The sequence below is a fragment of the Scleropages formosus genome, chromosome 12 (assembly GCF_900964775.1).
Source record: "Scleropages formosus chromosome 12, fSclFor1.1, whole genome shotgun sequence".
NCBI classification, from domain to species: Eukaryota; Metazoa; Chordata; class Actinopteri; order Osteoglossiformes; family Osteoglossidae; genus Scleropages; species Scleropages formosus.
The window spans coordinates 3,666,925-3,688,255 of NC_041817.1; the positions used below are offsets into that span (position 1 = coordinate 3,666,925).

Sequence of the window (21,331 nt, forward strand, 5' to 3'; positions counted from 1 at the left end):
ATTAACACAAACTAGTAACGGTACAGGGCTACATTAGTTAATTACACTTTTTCACATAAAATGAAATTGAATGCTGTTTTGCTTAACATTATAATGGCCTTTTCCACACACACACATTTTCAGAACCACTTGTCCCATACGGGGTCACGGGGAACCAGAGCCTACCCGGCCTTTGCAGCCTTTGCGGCCACAGCACCCCCTGGCCTTTTCCATTACATGCTATATCGCAGAGGGGTGCAGTGGTGCAGTGGGTTGGACCACAGTCCTGCTCTCCGGTGGGTCTGGGGTTCAAGCCCTGCTTGGGGTACCTTGTGACGGACTGGCGTCCTGTCCTGGGTGTGTCCCCTCCCCCTCCGGCCTTACGCCTTGTGTTACTGGGTAGGCTCCGGTTCCCCGTGACCCTGTATGGGATGAGTGGTTCTGAAAATGTGCGTGTGCGCGCTATATTGCTGTTTATGTTGTGGTTGCCAATCCTCTGTCCAATCAATGGAGAAGCCCTTCACGTGCCAACGCTCTGTCTGTGTGCAGATGCAAAGCTGAGTTCTCTGGCATATAGCGGTGACTCCTGAGCACCTCTACTGCACCAGCTTGTGTGGCAGCTCAGAAACCCAGGGTAAAAGTCTCTCTCTGATGCATGCACTTCTTCTCCTCCAAACTAGTGTGGGTGACAGCTAACTAGCCAGAGTCTACCATGCAATTATAATAATGCTTGCATAGTTTGGTACAATTACTGAGTGAAGACAACACCAAACTCAGCTCATTCTCCCATTTTACAGTTGCACACTGATATAATCCCTCTCTTAACTCGACGAACAACAGTAACTTTAATGGATTGTGCGAATTTACAACCAGTGTGCCTCTCATTTTTTTTTTCTCTTCCCCAACTCCCCGTTCCCCATCTGTTCCACCCCTTTTTTTCCAGTCCCTTCCCCTGTAGGAAGCCGATTGGTTATGATACTCATTTGCAATTGACACCGCGACCCACAAGCAGGATGAAAGATGGATGGATGGACTGATTGGCTAATGACACATTGACACCTGACTATCCAATAAACAACAGAAGAAATAAACTACCTATTAAGTATGAAACAGTATTCTAAAGTATTACCAGTTCTTGAATTTCTCGGGTCCTTTGTCTCTTGTGTAGGTCCCCATTGTGCTGTCAATGCTCTGACCTGTTGAGGCATAGACTCCACAAGACTGTGTCCTCTGGTATCGAGCACCAAGACATTAGCAGCAGATCCTTTAAGTCCTGTGAATTGCAAGGTAGCACCTCCATGGACCGGACTTGTTTTTCCAGCGCATCCTGCAGATGCTCAATCAGATTGAGATCTGGGGAATTTGGAGCTTAAGTCAACACCTTGAAATTTTTTAGACATACCATGCTGAGTTTAGGTTTCAGGCTACCATACAGCAACAATATTATTATTACTTGTAAACTGGCTTAGCATTGTTACTTAATCTAGAATGCCCGGGGGGGTGGGCAGCCACTGGCCCTTGGACCCCCAGAGCTTTTTTCTCCTTCAATTTTCATTTGGGGTTTTTGTTCCTTTCCTCCATGGCCAGTAGACATACATATAGCTTTATAAAAGCATTATATTATTATAATCGGTAGTCAACTCTCTTCCTTGTTTCTTTATCTGATGCATTTGTTTTTCTTGCCTTATGCCTCTGTTAAAGCTCTCTGTGTCACTGCGTGAGAAGAGCATTCTATAAAAATAAATTAAACTGAACTTTTAAACAACTTTTGCAGTGTGGCAGGGTGCATTATCCTGCTGAAAGAGGCCACTGTCATTACAGAATACCATTGCCATGAAGGGGTGTATGTGGTCTGCAACAATCTCTAGGTGGGTGGTATGTGTCAAAGTAACATCCACAGAATGCCAGGACCCAAGGTTTCCCAGCAGAACATTGCCCAGAGCATCACACTGCCTCTGCCAGCTTGCCGCCTTCTCATAGTGTCTCCAGGTAAACAATGCACACGTACCCGGCCACACGGTTTTCAGCAATTTGTGCTACGGTAACTCTTCTGTGGGATTGAACCACAGATATGAATGAGCCTTGGGTGCCAATTACCCTGTTGCTGGTTCACCAGTTGTCCTTCCTTGTACCACTTTGGGTAGGAACTAACCACTGCACACCGGGAAAACCCCACAAGACCTGCCGTTTTGGAGATGCTCTGACCCAGTCATCTAGCATCACAATTTGGCCCTTGTCAAAGTGGCCCAGATCCTTTTGCTTGCCCATTTTTCCTGCTTTCATTTGCATTGATTACAGGAGTAATTGCTTGAAGGTTTATCCATTATTTAACAGGTATGATCTCAAAGTTATAGTGCATGAATATCATGGTCGAAGTGAGCGTGGAAGAGGTGAGTTTTAAGACACGTTTTAAATGTAGACAGAGATTCAGCAGTTCTGAGTGAGAGGGGAAGGTCGTTCCACCACAATGGAGCAGGACCAAGATCAGAATCAGAATCAGAATCAGAACGAGCTTTATTGCCAAGTATGTTCACACATACAAGGAATTTGTCTTGGTGACAGGAACTACCACAGCACAGACAGAATGACAGTGACAAGACAGGTGAGAAGATAGAGTATGTGAACAAGGGACAAAAAATATTTAAAAATATAAAGTACCCAATATACAAAAATAGTCACTAGATACAAATGCAAGGGAGTGTGAGTAAGAAATATGATGTGATAAATAGTTATAAATACAAATATAAATAGCATTATGTATTGCACTGGTTTACTCTCTAGGGGAGAGATTTAGGTGTTCATGAGGTAGATGGCCTGAGGAAAGAAACTTTTCTTGTGCCTGGCTGTCCTGGTGCTCAGTGCTCTGTAGCGCCGGCCAGATGGCAAAGGTTCAAAGAGGAAGTGGCCTGGATGTGAGGGTTCTAGAATGATTTTGCTAGCCCTTTTACTGACTCTGGACGAGTGCAGTTCTTGGATAGCTGGGGGGGATGTGCCGATGATTCTTCGAGCAGTCCGAACTATCTGCTGTAGTCTTCTGATGTCTGACTTCGTAGCTGAGCCGAACCAGACAGTTATAGCGGTGCAGAGGACAGACTCAATGACTGCGGAGTAGAATTGCATCAGTACCTCCTGTGGCAGGTTGAACTTCCTCAGCTGGCGAAGGAAGTACAACCTCTGCTGGGCCTTCGTCACAATGGAGTCTATGTGGGGCTCCCACTTCAGGTCCTGTGAGATAGTGGTGCCCAGGAACCTGAATGACTCCACTGTTGCCACAGTGCTGTTCATGATGGTGAGTGGGGATAATGTTGAGGTGTTTCTCCTAAAGTCCACAATCATCTCCACTGTTTTGAGCGTGTTCAGCTCCAGGTTGTTATGACTGCACCAGACAGCCAGCTCTTGGACCTCCTGTCTGTAAGCAGACTCGTCACCATCCCGGATGAGGCCGATGAGTGTGGTGTCATCTGCAAACTTCAGGAGTTTGACAGAGGGATCTTTTGCGGTACAGTCGTTGGTGTACAGAGAGAAGAGCAGTGGGGAGAGCACACATCCCTGGGGGGCTCCAGTACTGATTGTGCGAGTATTGGATGAGAATTTTCCCAGCCTCACTATCTGCTGCCTGTCAGTCAGAAAGTTGGTGATCCACTGACAGATGGAGGTGGGCACAGAGAGTTGGGTTAATTTGGACAGGAGGTGTGGGATGATGGTGTTGAAGGCTGAAGTCCACGAACAGGATTCTCGCATAAGTCCCTGGTTTGTCCAGATGTTGCAGGATGTAGTGCAGTCCCATGTTGACTGCATCATCCACAGACCTGTTTGCTTCATAAGCAAACTGCAGGGGGTCCAGCAAGGGTCCAGTGATGTCTTTCAGGTAGTCCAACACCAGTTTTTCAAGTGACTTCATGACCACAGACGTTAAGGCGACAGGTCTGTAGTCATTAAGTCCTGTGATTTTGGGTTTCTTTGGGATGGGGATGATGGTGGAGCGTTTGAAGCAGGAAGGAACTTCGTACATCTCCAGTGATCTGTTGAAGATCTTTATGAAGATAGGGGCCAGCTGGTCAGCACAGGTTTTTAGGCAGGCCGGTGAGACACCGTCTGGGCCTGGTGCTTTCCTTGTCTTCTGTTTGACGAAGACCCGACGCACCTCCTCTTCGCAGATCAAAGGTGCGGGGGGGGGGGGGGGGGGAAGGTGGGGGTTACTGAAGGTGTTAATTGATTCGTGGAGAGAGGGTCTGAATGGGTGTAGGGTGTGAGACAGGGTTTATCAAACCTGCAATAAAACTCATTCAAATCGTCAGCTAGTTGTTGAGTTGACACGGTGCCAGGGGGTGGTGTCTTGTAATTTGTGACGTCTTTCAGGCCTTTCCACACTGATGCAGGATCGTTGGCTGAAAACTGTTTCTTCAGCTTTTCAGAGTAGTTTCTCTTAGCCACTCTGATCTCCTTTGCTAGTGTGTTTTTGGCCTGTTTATACAAGACTCCGTCCCCGTTCTTGTAGGCGTCTTCTTTGGCCTGACGAAGCTGTCTGAGTTTTGCAGTGAACCACGGTTTGTCATTGTTGTATGTTAAACGAGTCCTGGTAGGGATGCACATATCCTCGCAGAAACTGACATATGATGTTACAGAGTCTGTGAGCTCATCTAGATCGCTAGCAGCAGCCTCAAAAACACTCCAATCAGTGCACTCGAAGCAGGCTTGTAAGTCCTGCTCTGCTTCCCCAGTCCATCTTTTAACAGTTCTTATTACAGGTTTAGCTGATTTCAGTTTCTGCCTGTAGGTCGGTATAAGATGAACCAGACAGTGATCAGAGAGCCCCAGAGCTGCCCGTGGAACAGAGTGATATGCATCCTTTACTGTGGTGTAGCAGTGGTCCAAAATATTACTGTCTCTGGTGGGACATGTAATATGCTGTCTGTATTTTGGCAGTTCACGGGAGAGATTTGCTTTATTAAAGTCCCCGAGAATGATTATAACAGAGTCCGAGTGTTGTTGCTCTGTGTCAGTGATCTGGTCGCCCAGCTGTTGCAGCGCTGAGTTCACGCACGCTTGCGGTGGAATGTAAACACTTACGAGGATGAACGAGGAAAACTCCCGCAGCGAGTAGAAAGGCTTGCAGTTTATGAAGAGCGCTTCTAGGTCAGGACAGCACGTCTTCTTCAACGCTGTTACATCTGTACACCACCTTTCGTTGATGTAGAAGCATGTCCCACCGCCACGTGATTTCCCCGCTGATTCCGCGTCGCAATCCGCTCTGAACAGCTGGAAGCCCGGCAGATGTAGCACGCTGTCCGGGATGGCTTCATTCAGCCAGGTTTCCATGAAACATAGAGCAGCAGAGTTTAAAAAGTCCTTGTTTCTTTGGGACAGGAGGAAAAGTTCATCCATTTTGTTGGGTAAGGAGCGGAGGTTCGCCAGATGGATACTAGGCAGCGCTGTTCTAAAGCCGCGGTTTCGGAGCTTGACAAGCGCTCCGGCTCACTTTCCACGCTTGCGCGTCTTGGAGCGCTTGAGTAGCGCCGCTGCACCTCCGACTACAGTGTCCAGCAAAACGTCAGAATAGCCGAAAACCGGTAAAATGTCGGGTGGTGTGTACTGCCGAATGTTCAGCAGTTTTTCCCTGGTAAAACTGATTGTCGGAGTATAACTAAAGACAGGACAAACTAACAGAAACAGTAAAACAACTGTGGAGCTGCACACCGAGGCGGCCGTTCGCGGCGCCATCATGTACATATCCATCATGTCCAAGATCCTTCATGCCTTACCTTTCGTGTGTGGGACCACCAAGCGGTCAGATGTGAAGGACTGTAGCAGTATGATTGGGGAATAGCAGATGATCAAGTTTTGTAGATAGCTGGGAGCAGTTTGATTGATGTGGAGGACATAATCAGGGTCTTATAAGTGATCTGGGCAGCTATGGGAAGCCAATGCAAAGAGACGAGTAGAGGAGATACGTGGGAATGCTTCGGCAAGTCAAACACAACTCATGCAGCAGCGTTCCTGTATCAGCTATAGAGGTTTGATGGCAGTAGCTGGGAAGCCAGACAAGAGAGTTGCAGTAGTTCATATTATCATTGCCTGGACAAGTAGTTGCACAAGAGTCGGTTGTGAGGTAAGGACGGATCCTGCAGATGTTATGCAGGCTGTACCTGCAGGTCTGGGTTATGGCTTCGATGTGCTGAGAGAAAGACAGACTTGAGTCAATCATCACTCCCAGAATCTTAGCTGAGGAAGTAGACAAAATGAGTGAGTTGTCCAGTTTGATCGAGAGATCATGACATGAAGACAGGCCAGCTGGGAGGTGTAGGATTTCTGTTTTGGAGAGGTTGAGTTGTAGGTGGTGATCAAACATCCATGCAGAGATGTCCGAAAGGCAGGCAGAAATGCATGCGGAAATGTTTGATACTCCAGGTGGAAAGGAGAGGAAGAACTGGGTATCACCAACATAGCAGTTGTAGTTGAATCCATAGGAGGCAATGACAGGGCCAAGGAAGGAGGTGTAGATTGAGAAGAGCAGAGGACCAGTACCAAGCCCTATGGGACACTAGTGGAGAGGGGCAGAGGAGAAGATAGGATCTGTTAGAAAGGTAGGACTCAAACCATCTGAGTGCTATTCCTTTGATCTCAAGCTGACTAAGAGAGGAGAGTAGAATCTGGTGATTGAAAGTGTTGAATGCTGCAGACAGGTCAAGGAGGATGAGTACCAAGGAGAGGGAGGCCGCTCTTCCCATAGGAGAGCATGAGACACTGCCAGGAGTGCTGTCTCCATGGAGTGAACAACTTTGAATCCATATTGATATCCATCGAGGAGATGATTCCAGGTGAGGAATTCAGGAAGTTGATCACAGGCTGCTTTCTCTAAAGTTTTAGACAGAAAGAAGGGGAGGAAGACTGGCCTATAGCTTTGGACCGAGTTAGTACCCAGAGAGGGTTTCTTTTCCAGAGGTGAAATGAGAGAAGTTTTGAAGACAGATGGGAAGGAGACAGAGAGCGAGCGAGGAGTAGATGATCTTAGTGATGAATCTGGAGAGTTGCGGGGAGATGGTCTGTAGGAGTGAGGATGGGATCGGATCTAGCAAACAGGTAGTGGGTTTGTGTGATATCAGGAGGTCGGAGACTTCAGATTTTGAGTGTGGCTTGAATTCGGAGAGCATGTCTTCGCAGGGAAGAACAGTGCGAGTAGGGCAGGGTGATGCTGAGAACTAGTCTGTGATTGCATTGACTTTGTCTCTGAAAAACAAAGCAAAGCCATCAGCAGTGAGAGGAGGAGGAGGAGAAGGCAGAGGACACAGTAGGGATGAGAAGGTGGTGAAGAGTCTGTGTGGTTTTTCAGTTGCAGACTGTATTTTGTTGTGGAAGAAGGTTGTTTTAGCTGAGGAGACAGCAGAGAGAAAAGTAGCTAAGAGTTGTTTGTAGACATCCAGATCCGTGCAAGTCTTGGATTTACACCATCATCGCTCTGCAGCCCGAAGTTTGGTCCTGTTAGTACGTAATGTATCAGTCAGCCATGGGGTGGTACTGGGGCACGCTGATCTAGAAGATAGTGGACAGGGAGATTCAAGAGAAGAAGATAGGGCAGAGAGGAAAATCTTAGTAGCGTTGTCTGTTGATAGATCTGAGAATTGTGCAGCAGAAAGGAGAGCAAACAGTATGGCAGAGGCAAGGCAGGAAGGTGAGAGAGATTTTAAGTTATGGTGGAAGGTAAGAATGGGTGCAGAAAAAGGAGAGGGATTAGTGGTGAGGCATGGTTGGAAGGAGATAAAGAAATGATCGGAGAGATTGAGCGGGGTAACAGAGGATAGGAGAGCCACAGTCGCAGGAGAAGACAAGGTCAATGCAATTGCCAGCTTTGAGAGTAGCAGGGGACTGGGACAGGAAGAGGTCAAAGGACTGCAACAGCGGCAAAATGCCAGTTGCACAAATGTCCTCGACATGCAGATTGAAGTCCCCCAGGAGAATCAACGGAGTGTTGTCCCCTGGGAGAGAGCTCAATAAGATATTGAGGTCATTCAGAAAGCTGCCAGGAGGGCCAGTGGGGTGTTACAGAACAACCACAACAAGAGTGATTAGAGCAATGATAAAGACAACATGCAATTCAAAGGAGGACAAGTCACACAAGTGGAGAGGGAGAACAGAATATTTTCACCAGGGAGAGATGAGCAAGCCTGTGCCTCCACCTCTGCCAAAGGGACGGGCAGTGTGGGAGAGGCTGTGTTGTCTGCGGTGATCCAGGTTTCAGTTAGGGCCAGGAGATCCGGTGAGAGATGGGAGGCATAGGCAGGTATGAAGTCAGTCTTCCTCACAGCTGACTGGCAGTTCCAGAGACCCATGGAGAAATTGAAGCAGGATGGAGGGTTTGACAGACTAAGATAAACCAGGTTACTGAAGCAGCAGGAGCGTCTTGAGTCTTTGGTGGTGGTGTCGTCGCACAGTTTCGTTGCCATAGACAACTTTGATGTTCAACATGTTTGGTGCATGGTCCCTCACGGAACAGGATGGTGATAGCGGACTTCACGTAGTGGTGGCAGCCTCCCTCAGTGGACTCCCACACGTAAACTCCCTTGTCTTTGCACCCCGAGTCTTCGCAGCAAGAGGCTGACGCTACAGGTTACCAGCTGCTATTTAAACCAGGTTATTTGACGTCAGCTGAGTCCAAATCGAAATCGAAACTACTCCGACAATGGAAACCAAAAGACACAATTTTAATTGAGTCAACACAGTCACGGCCACTCCGCTAAACAGGACACAGCATTTTTACCTTTACACGCACTCTAACAAATTGCAAATTCACTTCAATAAGTAAGTAAATAAATAAATATAACCTACAACTGAACCAAACCCGGCTTCAGTGCCTCAAAGTGGCGCAACAGTGGCAATGGCTGTCTGGTAGCTATGGCGGTTGGATATACTCTGTATATCCTGGCAGGTTCAACCATGCCGCATTGGTACCGGACTATCGGTCATGCAGGTGGATCGCCTTAGCAGAAGCGGGCGTATGGTCCATCCTGTAGAGGCTGGAAGCTAGCTAAACTGAAGAGGTGCAATGGCCTGCCCGCCTAGCCAGCGGGGTGGCGTCATCTTCTGGCTAAAACAGCACGAAGAAATGGGCCTCAGTACCCTGCACGTCAATCGGACCGTGCCACGGCGGCGGTACGCCATCCGAGCGACGAGAGGCCCCTAAGAATCTCAGGTTCCAAGAAGCCGCCGCGGAACAGGACTAACCTTGCCATTTGCACCTACAACTGCAGGTCTTTGGCAAGGGGGAACGGATTGAACCACCTGATGGAGGAGAAGATGAAGATCAGATGCGACGTGTTGGGTCTGTGCGAGACTCGGCAGAAGAAGGAGATGAGTGCGAGGTGGGAAGATGGATGCGCTGTAAGACTAGGAAAAGAGGATGGCAGCAGATCAGTTGGGGGTGTCGGGTTCATCATAAGCAAAGAATGGACTACGAAGATCGCCTCATGCCATTTTGTGTCATCGCGTATCGGAGTGCTCAACGTGAACCTCTCGGGAAAGGCCACCCTTAAGATCATCCAGACCTACGCTCCCACCAGTGCCAGCGACGACGATGAAGTGGAAGAGTTCTATCGCCAGCTAGACATGATGCTAGCTCGGAAATCCACTTACACCGTCGTGATGGGAGACTTCAATGCAAAGGTCGGAAAAGGGAGGCAAGGTGAAAGGTATGTTGGAAAGTTTGGAACTGGAGAAAGAAATGAAAGAGGGGAACGTTTGGTCACTATGGCAGAGGCGAGAAAAATCTACATCGGGAACAGCCTGTTCAAGAAGAACAGCGAGAAAAGATGGACCTGGATAGCCCCTAACGCTGCACATCGCAATGAGATCGACTACATCCTGGTCGACAAGCGGCGCATTCTGCAAGACGTCTCTGTCGTAACGCCATTCAACACCGGCAGCGATCACCGCCTGCTCAGGGCCAAGATCGTCATCGACAGGACAAAGGAGAAGAAGACACTGCATCTGACGTCGAGGGAAGAACGTGTGAAGGTCTACGATGGAAAGCGACTGCAGGAAGCGATGGAGAGGAAATCCTGGTGCCGAATTGACGGAATTGACGATGATTATGACTCACTGATCGAGAAACTGAAGGAATGCTTGAGGGAGGCAAAGGAGGCGGGCCCAAGGGAGCAGAAGGGAAGAATCTCGGAAGAAACCAAAAAACTTCGAGAAGAGAAAGAACATGAAGAGGACTGCGGAAGATCACCTTGAATATTCCATTCTCAGCAGGGTGATACGACTGCAGCTGAAGAGAGACTTCGAAAAATACCGGATGGAAAAGCTCCTGAAGGCCACCGAGGAAAGGAAGAGCCTCAAGAAATGTGAAAGGGGGATGGCACTCTATAAATCGGAAATGACGAAGCTGAAGAACTCGGATGGTGCTACAGCCGATGAAAGAGGCGAGGTGGTAAAGATCTGTAAAGACTTTTACACTAAGCTTTTCAAATCTGCTGTGAAGATTGAACCACCACCGTCACTTCAAAGGAAGGAGAATGTGCCCCCCATTCTCGTAAGTGAGGTTGAAAGGGCCGTCAATTTGATGAAGAGGGAAAAAGCACCGGGGAAAGATGGCATAACATCTGAAATGTTGAAGTTGGGCGGAGAACAGCTCTGGAAAATCCTCGCCGAACGGTTCAGTCACTATCTGAACACGTGCAAGATACCATCGCAGTGGAAAGAGTCGAGAACCATCCTGCTGTATAAGAAGGGAGATAGAGAAGACCTGAAGAACTATCGTCCCATATGCCTCTTGTCCCACATCTACAAGCTGTTCACGAAGATAATCCTAACACGATTATCAGAACACTTGGATGGACAACAACCAAGGGAACAAGCAGGCTTCCGAAGAACCTACAGCACGATGGATCACATCTTCACTCTGACCCAATTGCTGGAGCGAGCGAAAGAGTACAGGCTGCCACTATGCGTCGCGTTCGTGGACTACGAGAAGGCCTTCGACAGCGTCGAGATCAACGCAGTGCTAAAGTCGTTGGAGATGCAAGGAGTCGAGGCGCAATACATCGAACTCCTACGGGAGGCGAATTCCGGATGTACCACCGACATCGCTCTGCTGTCGTCGCCGATTAGAATACCAGTCGAGAAGGGCGTCAAACAAGGAGACACCATCTCTCCGAAGCTCTTCACCACATGTCTCGAGCAGATCTTCAGAGACATCGACTGGAAGGGCGGCGTAAACATCAACGGCGAGCTACTGACCCACCTCCGTTTCGCCAACGATATCGTCCTCGTCGCCGAAACCACAGATCTACTTCAGACCATGCTAACCGAGCTAGACATCAGAAGCTCGAGAGTAGGCCTCAAAATGAATCGCATGAAGACCAAGTTCATGCGGTCAGATTACGCAACAAGGGGCCGAATAGTGGTTCAAGGCGATGAAATAGAGGAGGTGGAGGAATACGTCTACCTTGGACAAGAAGTAAATATGCGTTGAGACATGGAGAAGGAAATCTCGCGGAGAATAAGGGCCGGATGGAAAGCGTTTAACTCCATCAAGGATGTGCTCAAAGGAAAGTTGGATAAGACCACCCGCGCAAACCTCTTCAATGGCACAGTTTTACCTGCAATGTTATACGGCAGTGAAACTTGGGCCACCACGAAGAGAGAAGAGCAAAGGTTGGTAACTGCTCAAAGGGCGATGGAGAGATCTATGCTGGGAATATCACTAAGAGAACATATCCGGAGTGAGACGATCAGAGAGAAATCCGGCGTGAGGGACGTCATCAACGAGTACGAGAAGCAAAAGTTGAGATGGGCCGGACACGTTGCTCGGTTCACCGACAATCGGTGGACTCGCGCAATTGTCGAGTGGTATCCGCGTGAGCGGAAAAGGCCACTCGGAAGGCCTCCAAAACGATGGATTGACGACATAAGAAAAACGTTTGGAGCTACGTGGATGAGGAAGGCGCGATCCAGAGAGGAATGGGAAGCGTGCTGTGACCAGCGGAGTCGATTCGACGCCCGATAGTCTGGTCGGTCAAGACGGTCAAGACAACTGAACCAACACACAACCGATTGCTTCTATTTACCCGTACAACTACACAACAAGAATGCACTTCGGGTTACAGCGGTAGCAACAAATAAACTTACCACAATCACAATGAACTGCAGCATCAATCCTCTAACTCTAAATATAATGCACAATGAGCAGGACTGATGACTTCAAACTGTGTAATTCAATGTTTCAGGAAACCTACAAAAGATCCTACAGAAATCTTTTGGCTCTGGGAAGTCATTTTCTTCAACAACTTCGGCCAAATGAAACACAGTTCTCAATTCTGGACATGAATTCAGAGATAGAGCTGTGGATTGAATTCATGTAATCTGACAAATTGAAGAAAGTTAAAGAAAAATTGTCAATTTCCATGGTGATTTTTGGCATCACTGTAAATCTCTTGATGTCAGTATTCAGAGAGGAGCTTGGATAATGTAATTTCAGTTTCAATAATTTCCTCATTAACCTACCTCAAAATGCTGTTTCAAAGATATGCTGTACAGAATTAGGGTCTGAATAAAACGACCAACGGTCACTAAGTAACCACAGGCATATTAACACACACACACACACACACACACACACACACACACACACACACACACACACACACACACACACACACACACTTTCGGAGCCGCTTCGTCCCAACAGGGTCGCGGGGAACGGGAGCCTACCCGGTAACACAGGGCAGAAGGCCGGAGGGGGTGGGGACACACCCAGGATGGGACGCCAGCCCGTCGCAAGGCACCCCAAGCAGGACTCGAATCCCAGACCCACCAGAGAGCAGGACCCAGTCCAACCCACTGCACCACCGCACCCCCACTTTTAAAAACTTTATTTACAATTCTTTTAATACAGTTTAAATATACTTTAGTCTAAAATGTACTGTACAAATAGATTATACTTTCTTTAACATATAGATAGCTATAAAATGCATATAAATATATATGCATATGAATAATTTGGATGTATCCTCCTGGAGGCATTTGTGAAGACCATCATCACAGAGATGCAGAGAGTTTTTCTTTAACCTTCTCTTCAACATTTTCAAAGTACTTCATTTGGACCAGAGAAAGTTTTGCTGAGTGAAGATCTCCTGAGGAAAAAAGTGACAAAAAAATAAGGAATTAGACATATTGTTTCCTTCATTCGCTATTGTGCAGTTTTTCCTTGGATCAGTTATTCCACTGATAATCAGCTTGCCTGAGCCAAGTGGAAAAACAGGCACCCTTCAACTGGAGTTATTAAAAAATTACCGTTGAGGAAGGCTGCATTTATTTCTTCAGCCAGCTTGAGCAGTTTACCTAAGGAATAAGAACTTACTGTTCAGACAAGATCTGTAATGGAACATATTGGCAAATTTAATACCTGCATGACTAAACATTAAGGTAGCTCAACATTTCATTTTAGCTTTGTGGTAAAGCAACAGTTGAATATAGTACAGAGAGTGCACTGAACCTCTCACTGAATGCCCAATGGCTTTGGCTTCCTCTTTGCTCTGAGTCTCTGCCAGACGTTCATTAAGATCCATGATCTCAAGGAGAAATTGTGGATCTCCTCCATCAGTCCCTTCCTCTAGATGCACACCCACCAGCTCCAGCTGAAATGAAATGATTAATGAATAGGGCTTTATACACAATTTCAACAGCAGATAGTGAATATATTTAATATAAACTATTACTAGATGGTTTTAGCTACTTGAGTGCACATGACCCTGAAGTGTAAGAAAAAAATGACTAGTAGATTTACCATATACATGCCACGACTTAATGGCTTCAGAAGAGTCCTGTATGCCTTATTTATCAGGGCTGACTGGGTCTCTGAATACTCCTGCTCCTTCTGTAAAACCAATGGTACGCATAAAGAGCAGCTGTATAAAATGACATTACAAACTATAAAGGTTGTTATCTCAGTACCAAATGCTATCTTGGCTAGTCTGAACTAAGACAAAAATGCTTTTCAATTTGGTGATACCTCGGCTTTAAAATCTGCTGCCTTGTGGATTATTGGTCAATGTATATTTATCATATGAAATCTGTCAAACTGACCACACACACACACACACATTTTCAGAACCACTTGTCCCACACGGGGTCGCGGGGAACCGGAGCCTACCCGGTAGCACAGGGCATAAGGCCGGAGGGGGAGGGGACACACCCAGGACGGGACGCCACTCCGTCGCAAGGCACCCCAAGCGGGACTCGAACCTCAGACCCACTGGAAAGCAGAACCGTGGTCCAACCTACTGCGCCACCGCACCCCCCAAATTAAAGCTTACAGCACCTGGTATTCCCAGGCGGTCTCCCATCCAAGTACTAACCAGGCCTGACCCTGCTTAGCTTCCGAGAACAGGCGTGTTCAGGGTGGTATGGCCGTAAGCTCAAACTGACCATTGCCGATTTATTTTGTTTATCTGTTTATATGGCATGAATCCATCAGGGTACTAAGGTAAGCTAGACAATTGTATAAGAAGTGAAAACATCTACAAAGAAGCAATCCTAGGCTAAAGCTGTGACATGTCATGTGTCAAGAGATTCTGAATAAACCCATCAACTGCAGATTAAAATTTACTTATACACCAGCCTTCACCAACAAAGAATGAAGTGCGGTGCAAACTGGTAAATGTACTCAATTTACATGTTACCTAACAGCAGGTGTAAGATGAGGACAAAAGGAAAACTTTAAATTGAATACAAGAAATCAAATGCACCCAAAAATATTCAAAGTTCTTGTCAATATTACAGAAGCATTGTGGGACCTGTTTCGTGTAAAGAAATATAAAAATTGTTATTTAATGTCATTTGAAAATACAGTAATAAAAGATGCAGTTGAATAACTAGTCATAATTTACCAAATTGCTAATAGTCAGTTCAGAATATGTTTACAGTCTGTATGAACATGAAAAAGATTGTCCTGTATATTAATTTCAGAAATAATTTGTGTTTGTACCTGAGTTTTCTGACCAAAATTGTCAGGGTGTAGAGATCGTTGAAGTTCTAAATATCTGTGCTGCAGCTTCTGGGTGTCCAAGGCAAATGACTTCTCACTAGGGAGAAACAGAATCAGTTGCAGCAAGAAACAAATCACCCTAAAAATATCTTTTTTGATTGTTTAATGTCCTTATATCTGTACTGTAAAGAACTATTAGTTTATCCTTACACTGAGTCATTTTGCATTTGCTTTCTCCAAAGCAGTGTGCAAAGATCACAGTGATGGCTATGACCAAAAATATTGGCACTCCCTCCTCCTCCCCTTTTTTTAAAAAACAAACTGACAACTGTCTTTAAAAGTTAAATCGAAATTGACCACAGTGCACAATTCTTTATTTCACTGTTAATATTAGAGAACCATTGTTTTTGATTCAGGACTTAATATACCCTTTTAAATTTTATTTTTAAGGGGAATGAAAAAATTATGCACACCCCAGATCGATATCTAGCAGCAAAGCCGTTGGTCAAAATTTGAACTTTGAAGAAAATACATACTACAGTGATGCTGTAACTGTAGGCAATAATTAAATAAATGGAAAATGCAGCGGCACAACTGGTGAGGCTTAATATTATAGCACATACACCATCTTGCCAGTACAATTATTAGTAAACAAATTAACAAGTACATTATACCTTAATTTATTTATTTAACACTGCGGCTTAGTGACTGTTGTTCACCTACCAGTCCATAATATCAAAGTAGGTGGCGTTCTCGTCGGGAGACTGGATGACAGCACACTCGGGGCAGAAGAAGGCGGGACTCTCTCGCAGGGGGTGCCCGCACTGCCAGCACCGTACCTTTGCAGAAATGGTGCAGAACGTCCTCGTGACAAACCGGCCGCCTACGAGAAAGTGCGGCGGCCAGACGTTCTGGCCAAGTTCTACTACTGCGTACTTGCTGCCGGAGCTGACAGCGGAAGTGGACAAGGTGCTGGAGGACGTTCGGTAAAAGACATTCCAACAGCAAAGTGTGTTTGCGGCGAACGGCTTTTCGCTCTGAATTCCACGAGAAACACACCAAACCGCGAGCTTGTTAAATGCCTGCATTTCACTTGCGACCGCCGCCAGCTTCCTCAATTTCGTCGTCACGTTCATCCACCCAAACTGCGAGGGTTCGCGTGGAGCGATTGGCCGAGACAGTAAGACAGTAAATTCAGTTCTACCACTCTTCATTGGACGCCAGAAATATGTATATAAAAAATACATTACCCACAATCCCACAGTGCAAGACTGTCCCTCACTTCTGCTCTGTGATTGGATAGATTTGTAATACGTTTTTGTGAACGTTGATATGAATGCTGCTAGTGTTGCGATTGGAGCGAAAAATATTCTGTATTCTGGCACGTGCTGTTAAAGGTAATTGGCCGAAAATCCACATTGGTCAACAACAGAACAGCTTAAATACCAACTGTAAGGTGCGGTATTACATCATTTTGCCCTGAAATACTCTGTTATCGCGCAAATATATTATTTAGTAGAGAGTAGTCATGCATGCATGCAGTGCAGGAGCATCGATCGTACTCGTTCTGGTAAAAGAAATATTCATATGTCAATCATCATGTTTTCCTTAACGAGCGACTCCACTCCTTTGCAGTAATTGCCGTTATTTTATTTACACGGAGAACCTTTAAAAAAGACGAAAACAAGGAAAGCAGCTTTTCTTCTGGTACCGGCTGGTTTTTTCGAAAATGAAAGTGACTGTGTGTTGTATGCAAACACATTTCTCAGACACAGACGTGACGTAGCTGTGTATAATCGAATATTCTTACGCCCTGCACATTGGTGTTTATAAACAATCATGGCAGCTAGCTATACTTACAAATACGAGCTTCCCATGGGCCACATGATAAAAGAGAATTTGCTTTTTTAAGTTGTGCTCACTTACACTGCTGCAAAATGACGCATTATAATTTATTAACTAAATAGAAAGATGCTTACTGAGACTGGAAAAGATGAGAAGCAGTTGTATGCCTTGATTTGGGCAGTGTCTGGACATGTCCACTGAGGAGATTTTTAACTTGTGCATTCCTCGCCTGGGGCCATGTTGCATATGCCTATGCTGTGTGGTTTGGAGGTTCATCCGGGTGTGAGGCAGCATGGGAGTAGTGCCAAAGCTGACTACTGTATTTGTTTGGGTGCAATGTCCCTCACTGCCTTCAGGGAGCAGTAGCATGTCTCAGGAGCCAGATTCGAGCCAGTCACAGTCCCAGCCACAGACCCAGTCACAGGGTGGCTCCAGCTCTTCGTCAGGAACCGGATCTGCCAGCCAGTCCTCCTCTTCCTCGGGCTCAGGCACGCTCAGCTCTGTGGACACCATTCCTGTGAGGGACCTGGCCTGTATCCCAGAGGAGTTGGAGGAACCTGAGCCCCAACCCTGGGGCCGCCTGTTGCCCATGGAGAGGGGCTTCCGTGTGCACAGTAAGTATATGCTCCTCTCAGCAGGAGCAGTTCAGGTTGTTGCAGCAAGAAGGTTACAATCATGGAGGTGGTGGTAATACTAGAATACTTTGTTAAAACTATAAACAAAAGACATCAGGTGGCATTGTCATTAAGGAGTTAGAATGTGTTGGAATTGATCTTTTTCATACAATTTGAAGTTCTTTGGCATTTCAGTGATGAGGCACAATAAAGCTTAAATAGTTTTTATTATTGTTTTTCAGAATCTCACCAGATGTTATGCATTACTAATATATGCACACGCTTCTGAAAGGATGAGAATGGGGCAGAAGGGGGTGCTGGTAGCATAGTGTTTAATGCTGCTGGATTTTGAGTGGCTATAGGTTCAAATCCTACCTCCAGCTGTAGTACTCTTGTGTAAGGTACTTATCCTAAAAATTGCTTCAGTAAAATTTCCCCACTGTGTAAATTGGTTAATAATTGTAGGTAGCTTGATATTGCAAGTCGTTATAAATAAATAAATGTTGGATGGACACCAGCACTGATGTTAATGCGCTTGTGTTTATGTCTCTGTTTTGTCTTCTGTTTCAGCCTAACTCTTACCATGCTTAACATGTGCCTGTCATATACTTCTAAAAAAGCTAGTCCAGGTCTTTTAGCCTGTGTCTTGAAATTCACCAGGTTTCATAAACGTTCTGTATTCCAGAACACTGTACGTGCAGTAATATATGAGCATGAAAAGAATGCAAAAGACATAAATGAATCATATAATAAATAACATTTAACAGGTTAATACAAGTAAATAAAGTAATTTCTAATGATAAAGTAATAAGTGAATACACTCAATCAGCTAGCAGTTGATTGCTGAAGTATTGTAGGTGTGCTGCGGTTAAACCCTTGAGAGAGGTCCTGTACTTGAATTTCTTCAGTACTGTATACATTTTCTGAATGATCTAGTTCATTTTTCAAATTGCAAAAAGATGTTAAAATGGCACATCTAAAGATGAGTACAGGCATGTCTCACATAACAAGAATAATTTATTTCTGGAAGCATGCTTGTAAAGTGAATTCTCATGAAACAAACTCATAATTACCATTAATTTAACACAATGTTCTTCTAGTTATTTTAGCCAAATATGTAAAATCCTTTGTTAATGTTTTCAAACGGAAGAAGTCTTATTCACATTCAAGTTCAGAATATCACAACTGTAAACCTTTAAATCCAGGCTTAAGACCCAAATGTTCAAAAATGCTAATACATGACATATTTACATGCTTAATTTTTCTGTTTATTTTCCCTCTTTCTTATCATTTGTCTTACTGTCATTTTTTTGTAGTTTTGTATTATTCTTTTGTTCTTCAGTGGCATTGTGGTGCAGTGCAGTGCAGTGATTGTGCCTCACAGCACCTGGGCTGTGGATTCAAATCCTACTCAGCCTGTGCAGAGGTGTCATGTTCTCCTTGTGTTCTAGGAGTTTCCTCCTGTTTCTTCCCACAGTCCAAAGACATGTTTCAGGTGAATCGGTAACTCTAAATGGCCATGTCCATGTATGTAATTAACTAATTGCAGGGCAATCAAACACAAACATTAATTGATTAAGTGATCAATCAGTTAATTGATGTATGTGTTTGATTGCCCTGTGATGGACTTGTGTCCCATCCAGGATGGACTCTACTTCACACGGTGTGTTAAGAAAACTCATGCATTTTTATCATATTCATGTTTTAAACTGATAGGTAAGGTTATCTTTTTGCCCTTTCAGCTTCCTTTAGCACTTTCTTCAAAACTTTCTTTGCTTTAGGGCTCACTGTTATGATAGAGGATAGAAGGACAATCTAAGAGTCAGCTGAGATACGTGGGAGAAGCTATGCCAAAAGGAGTGGTGGGTGAATGGGTGGTATACTTGTGGTGCTCAACATAATCAGGGCTCTTATTTTGAAAGGAAATATGTTAATTTATTAACACTTTTCTCTTTAGTTTGAGCTGATTGGAAATTGCATACATTTTGGGGGTACACGTTACATTTGCTCATTATTCTGTATTCTTGTAATATGTCAGCTGGTTATGTGAGGGGAAGTCTGTATCCAATAATGTCTTTCAAATTTTGGAATATATTCCCTCATCAGTCTTTGGTCACTTCCTAATGTATGAATGATTTTATTGTCATGTCATTTTCAGACTGCATAGATGATGAATATTGGTTTGGACGGGACAGATCATGTCATTACTGCTTCAATGACCCAATTATAAAGGGGTCTGATAAGTATATTACATACAGCAAGAGACACTTCAGGATATTCAGGGTAAGTTTGGGTAATTTTGTCCTCTGTGTGTATTCTAGAGCTGAGGTTCTGGATCTTCATCTTGGTGATTGACAGGCTGTTTTGTTTTAGCCTTGTTTAAGGAACCAAATGCTCTTATTTTTTTCGGAATTTAAAACTGCAAATATTTTAGTTCAGCTGAAATGCACAGTACTTATGTTTGTTCAAGTATGTCTTCCACTGCATTAAATATGCATCATAATTTCTAAAGATACAAATCTAGAACCTGATTATTGCCATGACAAGCATTGGTGGCAAAATCTGTGTACCTTAACACCAGTTTTAATTGCATCATGTGCTGTATTATTGTATTATAATACATTTCTTTTAAATAGTAAGTAAATATAGAGATCGATTTGTATTTTGGATCTTGATGTCATGCTTTTGAAATTTCATAAAGTCTTAATTTTTAGGAACAAGACATTGTCTACATAGAGGACAATAGTGGAAATGGAACATTTATGGATGGAAAGATTATTGGCAAGGGGAAGAAGCTTCCGCTGGCAAATAATGCTGAGCTGGCCTTAGCACAGCCACATCACAAAGGTAAAGGTGCCTACTGTGGACTTTTAATATGATATTACTTCCAGTTGTTCCTGTTGTGTTCACTGGTAAGAGATTCTCAGAAGCTTTTATGTCAACCAAGTGTTCTTGTGCATAGAGGTGGTCCACTACTTAGGATGGGCTCCAATTCTGAAAACCCTGTCGTAACTTTGACTTTAGTTGAAAATTCCCTTCAATTGTATTATTTATCTTATGTATGTTATGATATTAAGATTTAACTATGTATGTAGTTAAAAAATAAATGTTATTATGCATAAATGGTATGCTATAGGGATTTTTATTTTTTTCACTTATTTCACACATTATTCATGTTAAAAATAATACTAATATGTAAAAGAGGCAATTTTTTATGAATACAGTAATTATTTCTTAACAGTAAAAATATGGGTGTCTCATGGCAGCGTGGTTATCCAAGGTTAATAGGACGACTGCTGTGTTGCCAAGTGATCGTAACTCGCATATGTCATAACTGGAAGAACATTTGTATTGATTTTTGCTCCAGTGTCTTCATTTAATTACTTAATTTGCTTGCTGTTATTAATGTTCTTCATAATTTAACAAATCTGATGTACTCTACTGCTGTAGGTTATGTGATGGGCAGTACTTGTAAAAGTTTATGTATAGAAGTCTTTTTATATAACTTTTTTTTATTGAATGTACTTCAGCGTATTTCAATGTCTGCATTATATTTTTTCCATTCAGTGTTTGTTTTTATTGATCTCATGGCTGATGAACAGTCTAATCTTCCAAAAGAGTTCAAAGACAAGTACCTGATTTCCCGAAAGATTGGATCGTAAGTACAATGGCACTAGAATAAACTGCTTTCTGTATTCTGTCCTATTAACTTACATTATTTTGACTTTGTTCAAAAGCTGCAATATTTTTTCCATTTCATTTCAGTGGAGTATGTGGGGAGGTCAAGTTGGCATTTGAAAGAGCCACATGCAAAAAGGTTGCAGTTAAAACTATAAATAAGACTGACTTTCCATCAGTTGGGGTATGTTGAGAACTTTTGATGTCATCTGTATTCATTCATTATTGCATA

General features: G+C 44.3%; 2 protein-coding genes and 1 pseudogene across 10 annotated transcripts in view; 1 reads left to right on the top strand and 2 right to left on the bottom strand.

Moving 5' to 3' along the window:
* chek2 (checkpoint kinase 2) overlaps positions 1–21,331 on the top strand; it is a 62,275-nt gene that overhangs the window by 30,725 nt on the left and 10,219 nt on the right. For 5 of the 8 annotated variants that reach the window (XR_001965579.1, XM_018740517.2, XM_018740521.2 and 2 more), the window contains exons 1-6: positions 16,282–16,359; positions 17,164–17,421; positions 19,580–19,704; positions 20,136–20,268; positions 20,989–21,079; positions 21,187–21,283. Coding sequence is in view for 7 of the 8 variants with exons in the window: in XM_018740517.2 (XP_018596033.1) it covers positions 16,299–16,359; positions 17,164–17,421; positions 19,580–19,704; positions 20,136–20,268; positions 20,989–21,079; positions 21,187–21,283 (765 nt within the window). In the remaining variant the exon portion in view is untranslated. Of the gene's footprint in view, positions 1–16,071; positions 16,143–16,281; positions 16,419–17,163; positions 17,422–19,579; positions 19,705–20,135; positions 20,269–20,988; positions 21,080–21,186; positions 21,284–21,331 lie in introns of those variants that run through there. The other 3 variants (XM_018740520.2, XM_018740518.2, XM_018740519.2) reach the window with 3 other exon arrangements.
* On the bottom strand, positions 12,906–16,141 carry hscb (HscB mitochondrial iron-sulfur cluster cochaperone). Of its 2 annotated transcripts, XM_018740524.1 has the most exons (6): positions 15,686–16,141; positions 14,963–15,059; positions 13,763–13,852; positions 13,472–13,613; positions 13,270–13,317; positions 12,906–13,109 (listed from the first exon to the last, which is right to left on the bottom strand). In XM_018740524.1, the coding sequence occupies exons 1-6, from the start codon at positions 16,096–16,098 to the stop codon at positions 13,015–13,017; spliced, it is 885 nt and encodes a 294-aa protein (XP_018596040.1). In that variant the 5' UTR covers positions 16,099–16,141; the 3' UTR covers positions 12,906–13,014. The 2 variants fall into 2 exon arrangements, with proteins under 2 accessions (XP_018596040.1, XP_018596041.1); XM_018740525.1 differs by lacking the exon at positions 13,763–13,852.
* On the bottom strand, positions 14,285–14,393 carry LOC114912057 (uncharacterized; annotated as a pseudogene).

Bases quoted from the DNA above. Each gene is read 5' to 3' on its own strand.
- hscb (XM_018740524.1), bottom strand. From the start codon at position 16,098: ATGAACGTGACGACGAAATTGAGGAAGCTGGCGGCGGTCGCAAGTGAA. The intron at 15,060-15,685 runs GTAGGTGAACAA...GTTTCTCCCTAG, and splicing joins TACTTTGATATTATGGACTG to TGAGAAGTCATTTGCCTTGG. The intron at 13,110-13,269 runs GTAATTTTTTAA...TTTTTTCCTCAG, and splicing joins AAATGCAGCCTTCCTCAACG to GAGATCTTCACTCAGCAAAA.